Source organism: Prorops nasuta, unplaced genomic scaffold (assembly GCF_024137725.1).
Source record: "Prorops nasuta isolate Cenicafe-Biocafe unplaced genomic scaffold, Cenicafe_Pnas_1.2 PNAS00024, whole genome shotgun sequence".
In the NCBI taxonomy this organism is placed as follows: Eukaryota; Metazoa; Arthropoda; class Insecta; order Hymenoptera; family Bethylidae; genus Prorops; species Prorops nasuta.
The window spans coordinates 909,879-920,698 of record NW_027116821.1 but is presented as its reverse complement, the minus strand read 5'-3'; the positions used below and the strand labels follow the sequence as shown (position 1 = coordinate 920,698).

The 10,820-nt window shown below is 38.0% G+C and overlaps 1 protein-coding gene across 1 annotated transcript; it reads left to right on the top strand.

Moving 5' to 3' along the window:
* The first annotated feature begins 5,231 nt into the window (after positions 1 to 5,231).
* On the top strand, positions 5,232 to 8,431 carry LOC136781785 (zinc finger protein 862-like). The gene is made up of 7 exons (XM_066740788.1): positions 5,232 to 5,242; positions 5,314 to 5,335; positions 5,452 to 5,533; positions 5,764 to 5,800; positions 5,845 to 7,222; positions 7,276 to 7,339; positions 7,887 to 8,431. Exons 1-7 carry the CDS (start codon positions 5,232 to 5,234, stop codon positions 8,429 to 8,431), a joined length of 2,139 nt encoding a protein of 712 aa, XP_066596885.1.
* The last annotated feature ends 2,389 nt before the right edge of the window (positions 8,432 to 10,820 follow it).

Sequence of the window (10,820 nt, the reverse complement as noted above, 5' to 3'; positions counted from 1 at the left end):
ACGGGGTAGCTCGCGTAGCGATAGTTAAAACCGCGAGAAAAGAGATTCAACGGAGTCTCTCGCAACTCTGTAAACTCCCTTCTTAACCCTCGTTTTGGGTCGTATCAGGGTCTATCTTTACCCTGCTTTCCGGCATCCTGGGACTCTTCAGGTTGTCATCTTTCCTTTTCAAGCTTCCTGGGACTCTTCAGGTCGCTTAACTTTCTCCTTCTGGGTTTCCTGGGACTCTTCAGGTTACCACCTCCCTTCTCGGGCGTCCTGGGACTCTTCAGGTCGTCCTGTTTCCTGTTCCAAACCTTCGGAACACCTATGATTCCGCCATGTCTTTTCTTCCAAAACTCCAACAATACTTACTGAGTCTTCGTACTCATCATTTGCCTTTTTTGGTGCAGCGATATTTTAGCATGGCGGATTATCCATGGGCCCACCTACTGGGAGTAGGATATGAGGACGAGGGGGACGACGTCCTAGAATTACATGCCCCCCGGGAGGAAAGTGAATTTCGGCGGCTGTTCAGCCATGTCCTCCCGGCGGGGCCAAATGAGGAGCCGGCACCGCCACCACCTCCAACCCCCACAACAAGACCGCGGGCGAGACGGCAGAGGCCCGTCATCGCCTCAAAGAAGAGCATTGCCTCGGCGAACTGGTCTGGGAAAGTCCTCGACGATCCCAGCGCCAGGGAGCTCGAGCGCAATGCTCAAAAAATCCGAGTCCGGGCATTCGGGCAGGAGATAGAGGTGCCCCTCTATACGGCCCTGAAGTTGCGCCGATGGAAGGCCTGGGCCCCGCAGGGCAAAATAACCCTGCGGTGGTCGCCGGCCTTGGAGCTTCATTCAGCGAAGCTCCATATGAAGCTGAAAAAATAGTCGTCTCGTCCTTATCTGTTTTTATATCTTTTATTTTTTTTTTGTTTTTTTTTTTGTAAATAAAATTGTTTTAAACGGATTACACTCTTTCTTCCTTGTTTTGACGCCATCGCGTCAACGGGGGGAGTTTGTTCGAGATTGGGAGGAGCAGAAAATGTTGCGAAGTAGATTCCGCATTTCTCTGTTATATCTCCCATCTCTATTGCACTCACAATAGACGGCTAGACCGACAGCGTCTAGTCGCTCTATCTGTCTCTCTCTCCGCGGCGCGCTTGCGCGTCTTCTGGCCCTGGCGCGTCGCGGCCGCGAAGCGACACTACTTGCGCGCTTGGCCACTAGGTGGCCAGCGCCCGCGGCAGCTCTCTCGCTGGCAAGATTAGTGTCGCGTAATTATATAGATGGGTCCTTGATAAGGACCCATCGCACCTCAGCCTTGCTCGACAGCCTGCCTAATCAGCAGCAACAGAAGCAGCTTTTCTCGCCTCCACGGCCCACTTTTGACGCCTCCACGGCAGCGCCTCCACTTGGCCATCAAGAGCGCCTCCACCGGCGAACTCATTTGGGAGCATACTTTGGTAAGTATCACCCACCACCCACTGCCTACCAAGAGGGGACTTCCCCTCTGCGGCACATTCCTCCCTCCTTAAGGGAGATTTCTCCGGGGACTGCCCGGGGGAAATTCAACCCTCTCCTTCCCCTCCACACTGCCTCCGAGGACTACCTCGGACCCAGTGTTCCGACCCCCAAGTCCAGGGCTCTCGACGAGTCGGGTAGTGGGAGGGGTAGAATTCACCCTAGGGGTTGGGGTGGCTCGGAGCCACTAGAGCTCTTGGAGAAGGCGGCCGAAGGGCAAGGGGACTTCCCCTTCCCTAAAACCACTTCTCCAACTTCGCTTCCTCCCGGGGCTGGGGATTTTACTAGGGAATACCCTAGGGAAATTGTCCAGTCCGGGAGCTTATAAGTCCGCGCTCCTTTCTGGGGAATTCTAGTCTCTGGGGTTCTTGGGAAACTTCGTTTACCGAAATTCCCTGGAATTTGACGACGACAAATTCCCTAGGAAGTCGATTATTTTAACTTAGCGGTTCTTTTGTAAAATTAGTGTAAATTTTTGTATATATATTTTATTTATTAAATAAAAACTCCTTTACCACATAACCTGGCTTTGAATACTTTATTTTAGAATAAGGCCTTCCTTTCTGACCACAGGTTCGGAGCCAACTTGAGGCACTGTTTCGCACACCTTAAAAATCCTATTTTAATTCTAACTAAACCTAAACAATCCTCCAGTAAGGCTTTAGAAGAATTTTAATGTAGCCAAATCTTCTTCGATCCTTAAAAATATTATTTAATTCTTTTTACAACTTATAAAATCTTTCAATAGACTTTTCCAGGATTTCTTAGCATTAATCAAATTGCTATTCTTTTATAGCCCTCTTAACGCTTAAAAGTTTACATGTTATATTGTGATATATATATATGCAATAAATTAAACAACCAATTACTCATTTACATTTATTTTAAGGATTATATAACATTTCCGAAGGGATAAACACATTTTTTGAAAATATATGAGAAATAGATTCCTAGAAATTTGTAACACCGTTAACAATGGTAATAAACATTTAAATTAACAAATGTTCTCATAGGTATACTCTGACACTCTGAGATCTGATCGTTTTTACGCGTGGGATCCTGAAAAGTTCAATTTTAAACCAATACTTTGTTAAATAGCAAATAGCCGAGTGGGTTAAAAGCTGGATTAGTATTCACAGGGTCCCAGGATCGAATCCCGTCAAGAATGATATGATTTTTTCACAAGGAAAAATTAGATAGTTCAGCTGAAAGGTACGTCATGACTATATATATATATATATATATATATGTATGCTGTAAAATTATAAAACCTTTCATGCCAATACAATGTACATTGTACATTAATCTACACGTATAGGTTGAAATAATTTAAAGTATAAAAGAGAGGTACAATTTGATACAGTGTAAGTATAACTGTATAGGTTTCTCCTTAATGTTAGAAAGTAGTTTTTGTTGCAAAACATGTAAAACTATATATTTCATAGTGTATTATAGAAATAACACACCTTAAAATGGATCGGAAATGAGTACAAGAAATGAATGCATTTATGTGCATGAAAACAATACACTTATGATTTGCAGTGTACACTTTAAAATATAATGAAATTCACAGTTATATAGGCTTAATATTTAATTAATCTAAAGTTTTATAAATGCCTAACGTATGAAGAATCTAAATCCTAAATTCTCCACTATCAAGTCTACCGGAAGACTTAAAAACGATTGTGCAGGAATTTAGAAATCTTATTGAGTTATAAACACTGCTGAATTGTTCACTTTCCGATACTTGTCTGACTTTTGTAGGATTTGGTTTGTATACAAAATAGCTTCTGGTATAATTCTAAATTATCCTTTTGATAGTAACGTTTAGGTTTATAGTAGATCTTAGATTTTGACTCGGGTTACTATGTCACCAGCACACTAGGGGGGAAGGTTAATGTATATTTACAACTATTTGTAGCATATTGTAATTTTTGTAATGAAGCATGCAAATAGCAATATGGCTCATTATTTTATAATGAAATGCCCTTGATCGTGTAAGATGAAATACACTAAGGGCCATTTCAACCAGACATAGTTAAGCTAACCACGAGTTAAACAGGTATAGCTTATGTCACGGACACTATTTGTTAGCTTGAGTTTAGCAAATTAAACCTCCGTTAAAGGTATGGTTGAAACGGGCCTAACTGCTTTAACTATATGCTAAAAACTATATGAAAGCAAGCAAATAAGCTGGAAAATGGTTAAGAAAATCCTTTCATATATTTCATTCCATGAAAAAGTATCCTCCTCTTAAAACTAATGAACGAATGACAAGCATGAAAACATTATAAGTAACTTCATTATCTTTGAGTGCTCTGATTGGAAGGACGAAAAACTTACTCCCACCTAATGTCATCCGATATTCAAGCATGCTTTTATTTCAAAGGGGAAGAGATATTTTGAAGTAAGAAGCAGTTAGTGCTCGGGAGTGAGTTGAAGATAAAACATTAAGTTTCGATAATTACAATATTTAGGCGAAGAGAGAAAAAGGAAAAAACAAATAAAAGAGTGGTGTACACATTTCAGGCTTTGCAGAAATAAACGAGTAAGTATGAGGATTTATCTTTTTTAATTAGAAAACTCCCGTGAAAAGCTATATTACTTTGAACGATTAATTTTTTTTTAAAGTAGAAAAAAATTTATTATATTTTTCAGAATTTGACAGAGTAACATTTGTACAATATTTGGTGAAACTTTTCGTAAACATTTCTGAAAATTTGCAATATTATCCACCTTGTATTAGAACGTCATTTACAATTGATCGAATTAACGTAATTTCTATTTTAACGCAGCGTTTTAAAACGGAAGATACTTTTTATAATAAAAGACAAAAATTAAAACTTCTAACAAATTAATGTTATCGCATGACAATACAAGTCAAATTTACTCTACTTCTTAGTTAAATAGTCGTTTCATATTTAATAATTAACTCCATAATACACACTAGCAAATAATTTTTTACATTACGTGTTACCTTTATTAGACAGCATTTATTGCTGTTAAAATTAAAAATAAAAGATCTGTATAATTTTTCTTAACAATGCTATAACCATTCTAAAGAATTAAGTACATTAATAATACTTTTAAGAGGTTCCATTTATCGATACTACATAAGAAGAGCAGTAATATGTTGCTCCAGCGTAACATTCCTATTTCTAGCCGGATTTTTAAATGTATATACATTTTTAAAACCGTCATGAAATTATCTAGTGATGTACGAGAAAATGTTATGAGAAAATTGATTAATTTGCGCTTTTATGCAAAAGGAAAATTCGACTGTTTCTATTCTGTAGTATATATATAAACGGATGTCCGTTAATAGTGTTGTGAATGCGCCTATTACTTCGAAGGGTGAAGCTTTATGAAGAAAAATTGTTTGGTGTGCATTTTTTTTATTTTTAGAGGAATAAATGATGACTAAGTAAGGTTACACGTTATTAATGATTAAAATGATTTACTATAATATGTAATGGAGTAAAGTAATAAATATAAATCAAATTCTTACTTAATAAGTATAGTAAATTTGGCTTCCTATCAAGTAGTAACAACTAATTGCTGCAACTTGTAACGTTGCTGTCTTCTTATGAAAGAAGTATTTCGTTTTAAAACGCTACGTCAAAATGGAAATAACATTAATTCGATCAATTATAAATGATGTTCTAATACAGGACGGAGAATATTGAAAAGCTTTCTCTTCAAACGTTATAATTTATTTAGCAATAAAATAAAATGTGCCTGTAGTTAGTCTAGCATTGTTAAGAAAAGTTTGGGCATTATACTACGTGTTTTATTTAAAACTATAAAAAAATAGTTGTTGCAGTTTGTATATACCAGTAAATTTAAGTAAAAAGAAGTAGGGATTTGTATTTTTGTATACAACTATTATACTGATGTTTAAACAATATATAACTTAATGAACTGTCTATAAACTTGAGATTTCACGCTTCAGTTTAAAAATAACATCATTGTATTATTCTTGATAGCTGAGTTAACCTTCATGAAAATTTATCTGTTCCTACTGAAAGAAATTTGTAAATTATAAAATTTTTTAGTAGCGTATTATCAATTGCACCGTAATATTTAGCACTGATGTGAAACAGAAAAGTTTCAAAGTATAAATTTTCAGGAATTGTAAATCCAAATTATTTACAAAATATAGTTTAAATATTACTCTTTTCTATATCTGTCATTTACATTATAAATTATGTGTTGTATAATATTAATAAAAAATATGAAATTTCATTTTTGTAACCTCCGAAAGATATATTACTCAAATCAAACGTATATCATCAATTTTCGTAAATCTAAATTCATTAATTATGTCGTTCTTAACAATTTGTAGGATTGTTAAAATGGAATCCAATGTTCCAATGATTGAAGAAGTTGTGGCTGTAAGAAGGAGGGACCAAAGGTATCGGAATGAATGGGAAACGATGGATCCCTACAAATATTGGCTTCGACGTAATGTTTGCGGTGAAAAAGCATATTGCATAAAGTGCAAACAGCCGCTGACCCCCCATTGGGGTGTAATACGAAAGCATGGTGATAGTCAAAAGCATATTGATACAACGGGATTAGAACAATACAGAGAGGAGGAAAACACAGTAACAGCAGCAGTTGCAGATATGAAGGTGAAAGTGATTAAATTGGAATTAACTTTGACAGCTTTTTTTGTGGAACATAATATAGCATTTCGCATAGTAGAACATTTAGTACCTCTTTTGAAACATTCTTTTCCGGATGTACAAGTAATACAAAAGTTACGTTTAGGAAGAACAAAGATATCAGCACTAGCAGGTGTAATAGCAACATCATATAATAATAAATTATGTAATATTTTAAGAAAAAGTAAATTCAGTATATTGACGGATGAAAGCACAGATGCTTCTACTACAAAAGTAGCTTGCATTATAGTCAGATTTTTCGATGAAGAATTGCAACGCGTTCGTTGTGCTTTTTGGGAATTAATTGAAATTTATACAGATATCGATAGCAATGAATCAGCTGACAGTTTATACACAAATATTATTAATTCATTTGCCGGTTCTAATATTCCTCTAGAAAATATAATCGGTTTTGGAGCAGATGGATGTAATACGATGATGGGAGCTCACAATTCCGTAGCATCTAGATTTATTCGCGATTGTACCGGTATTACTATTTTGAAGTGCATATGCCATACTGCACACTTATGTGCCAGCTATGCATGTAAGACACTACCAAGAGAATGTGAAGAGCTAAGTAGAAATATATATAATTTTTTTAAAAATAGTAGTAAACGTCAACATCAGTTGAAAGAATACCAAATTTTATTGGATATTGATGTACATAAGATGTTACATGCTTCTCAAACGCGATGGCTATCATTAAAATTAGTAGTAGATAGAATATTAGAGCAATGGGAGCCACTGAAAATGTATTTCACGCAGCAAAGGATGGTAGAACATTCGGTAACAGCGGAAACAATTTATAAATCACTCACACATCCATTCATCAAATGTTACTATTTATTCTTGCAATGGGTACTTCCTAAGTTTACTGCATTTAATTTATATTTTCAATCCGATAAAGTTGTAGTTCCATTACTTTATTCATCAGCAGTTAGATTTTATAAAGATATGCTATTGTTCTATATGAATTGGAGTTATGTAGATAATACAGATATATGGGACATTGATCCTTCTAACGAACATCACTTCCGATCTTTAGATTCAATTTATGTAAGTATTTTAGTAAATGCAGAGTTGAATAAACCCAATGTAATGATATACAGGGAGGTTCTCTAACGGCGGCATATAGGAGATTCGTGTTAGTTGACTATAGGGCTCAGGATGATGGTATCTGAGAGCGCTGATTGGTCAATATCATGTAGTGCCAACATGAAATGGTCCGTTACCAATAGATGAATACGAAAAATGAGACCCATCCGCCATTTTGGAGTAGAGAAGTGTTTACATGCTAGTTGTAGAAGAAAGAGGTGTGAAATGGAAAAATGTCAAATAGTGAGGTTACTAAAGTAAAAATGGAAAATAATGAATGGAAAGTAAGAATATTCGAACTTTCCATTCATTATTTTCCATTTTTACTTTAGTAACCTCACTATTTGACATTTTTCCATTTCACACCTCTTTCTTCTACAACTAGCATGTAAACACTTCTCTACTCCAAAATGGCGGATGGGTCTCATTTTTCATATTCATCTATTGGTAACGGACCATTTCATGTTGGCACTACATGATATTGACCAATCAGCGCTCTCAGATACCATCATCCTGAGCGCTATAGTCAACTAACACGAATCTCCTATATGCCGCTGTTAGAGAACCTCCCTGTACACGGAAGAAATAGCTATATTTCGCAAAACAGTTTTAAAATTTTACATAGAGTCATGTAAAGAAATAAGAAAACGTTTTGATTTTAACGACCAGCGGTTAGCACAATTAGAATGCTTCATTCCTGCCTACGCTATAGATGGTCGTTTTCATGAAAAAGTACAGACGTTAACTGCATTCATGCAAATGTTTCCCCGTATTTTAGATTATAACTCGCTCGAAGCCCAATCGGTTGACGACGAATGGCGTCTTTTGCCCACCACACAATTTCCTCCCGAAATAAGAGAAGAAACAATAATAGATCAATTTTGGGTAAAAATTAAGAATTATGAAATATTGCCAGGTCATGCAGATTTCAAAAATATATCCCAGTTTGTTTTAAATGTTCTCTGTTTGCCTCATTCCAATGCTGAATGCGAACGACTGTTCAGCAAAGTTAACTTGACAAAAACAAAAAATAGAAATAAATTAAAAACAACGACCTTGAGAAATAATTTATGTTCGTGGGAATATATAAAGATTACTGGTACTTGCAAAGAATTTGAACCCACGATTGATATGATAGATCACTGCAATCAAACCATGTACAATTTGTAACGAGGTTCTCTTGTTACGTATCAAGATACCGGATTTAATAAAGAAATTAAAGAAAAGCTAACGATTAGTAGTGGTTATTTCAAACCCTACATTACCGACTCGGTGCATAGGTTTCCGAGTGGACAGAAAGTACCGTCTAGGAACATCCCTGTGGACCGTCAGAAGACCGGATGAAAAGACCGGCGCTCCACTTAAAAGTCCAAGCCGACCAAGCGAGCAAGGCAGGGCTGTGCCAAGTAACTTGGTGGCTTGAGACGAGGAGAAGTGGGCACAGGGACTCCTGCGAAAGGCGAATTCTCTAGTCCCCTGAGGAGGGGGAAATAAGAGAGTGAGTCGGGCCTGGGACGTCGCGCAAGGCGGACGTACACCACACCGGCTCACCGATGAGTGTGTCCGTGTGCGTGAGGTGAGCTTGCTCCCTACGCAACGAACACACTGTATGCTATCGATGCATAAGGGACCTGTGCAGGTATGGTAGGTTTCTGCTGCATGCCGGGTGCCGCCGCTAAGTCCATGGCAACGCGCATGGCACCGCGGACTTGGGCATTGCGGGGATGCACCACCCTGACAGGCCCTTATTAGAAAAGATCACGATAACGTTCTCGTCTCCTCACCTCCCCTCATATGTATGAGTGGGTGGGTGGGAGAGTGTGTCTATTGTCGCGAGGCTCGGGCTACCTGTAAGGAACCCTCCCCTCTCTCCACGACCTAGCACACTGAGCAAACCAGGCTTCCGTACCGTCCTCTATGCACTACCAATCAGCCCATTGGGAAATGCATACGACTGGAATGGCGGGGTAAGACCCCTATGTTAACGATGGGTTGTTGGTCACCCACACGACCAACTGGTGCCCTGAAAGTACCGAATGCAAGGACGGCCGAAGGTAATAGGAAGATAGCTATCACGATCAGCCCATCGTGGTAGAAGAATCCATTACAAATGGCGCCCAACGTGGTTTTATGTAAATTAAATTATTGAAGATTTTGATAATCTAAATAAGCCATGTGTCCGAGCATAAATATCGTCAGTAAAAGACTGAAAAACATGAAACACATGATTGTCAAGAGAATTTACTCATGAGTAGTAAATAGCTCAATCGGGTTCATGCGGCCCCATGGAACTCGAGCAATCAGTGTAAGCTATCGAAAATCATATTAAATGAGAATCACGGACGATAATATAATTTAATATTATATTCGTCCGTGTTAAATCGAAATGCTCTCGTAAAGGCTCTTAGTACAGGCAGGATTCTGCCGAGCGCTTGTTTGTAAACAAAGCTAAGCGCTAGCAGTAGATAGGCTAGGATGGTTCTATGACCGCGTGGCGAGGGGGTCGGGGTCCCGCGGGGGTAGGGGAAGTAGGGGAATAACCCCCACTTTTAAGCGGGGGGGGAGGGGAAAGGAGGGATTTCCCCCACTCCTGGGTGGTGGGGGAATCACGTGACACCCGTGGTGGAGGGGGAAATTTAAGAACGTGACACCCGTGGTGGAGGGGTAAATTTAAGAACGTGACACCCGTGGTTGAGGGGTAAATTTAAGAACGTGACACCCGTGGTGGAGGGGTAAATTTAAGAACGTGACACCCCTGGTGGAGGGGGAAATTTAATTTTTTTGTAGATTTTGATAAAATTTTTTTTTTTTCTAACAATCTGCAGCGAGATAGCTGGTCTCTGTGCGTATTGTTTTTTTTTTTTTTTTTTCTCGTTGTTGCTAATCGTACCATTTTGATTCGTTCTTCCATCTAGAATCCAAATGGCCCACTTTGCCTCGTATAGAAGAAAGGTATACCTCAGGCTCGTAGCTTGTATTCCCCGTGACGAAAGTCTACGATCGCGTTGCAGCGAGATAGCTGGTCTCTGTGCGTATTGTTTTTTCCTTTCCGAGAAGTGGAACGCAGTCAAAGAGAAGGAGAAGGAGAAATAGAATTTTGAGGTTGTGAAATGAACGATATTTTTTTTTTGTTTTTTTTAATTAAAATTTATAAATATATTTTTAATAACACACATAAAAAAAAGTTATAATTGAATTTAATAATAAAATATTATAAAAATGAAGTGGTAGTGAGAGTAGCAGTAGGAGCGGTATCATCTACGAGAAAAAATATTTATTATACTACTTATCCAAGCACTTGATAAAATTTTTTTTTTTTTTTTTTTTTCATTGATTCTTACCGATTGTTGATGGTTTCCAGTAGCTGGAGAACGTCATTATCCTCATCGAACCGTAATATATTTTCTGGAGAAATTTCTTGCTCCATATCAATACCCTCCCACTCCATTTCACTACTAAAATCTGATAGATGAACCTCATCATCATCATCATCATCATCATCATCATCGTCATTATCCCCATCAGACTGGATATTTGATGTGGATTGTTGCCGCTGAAG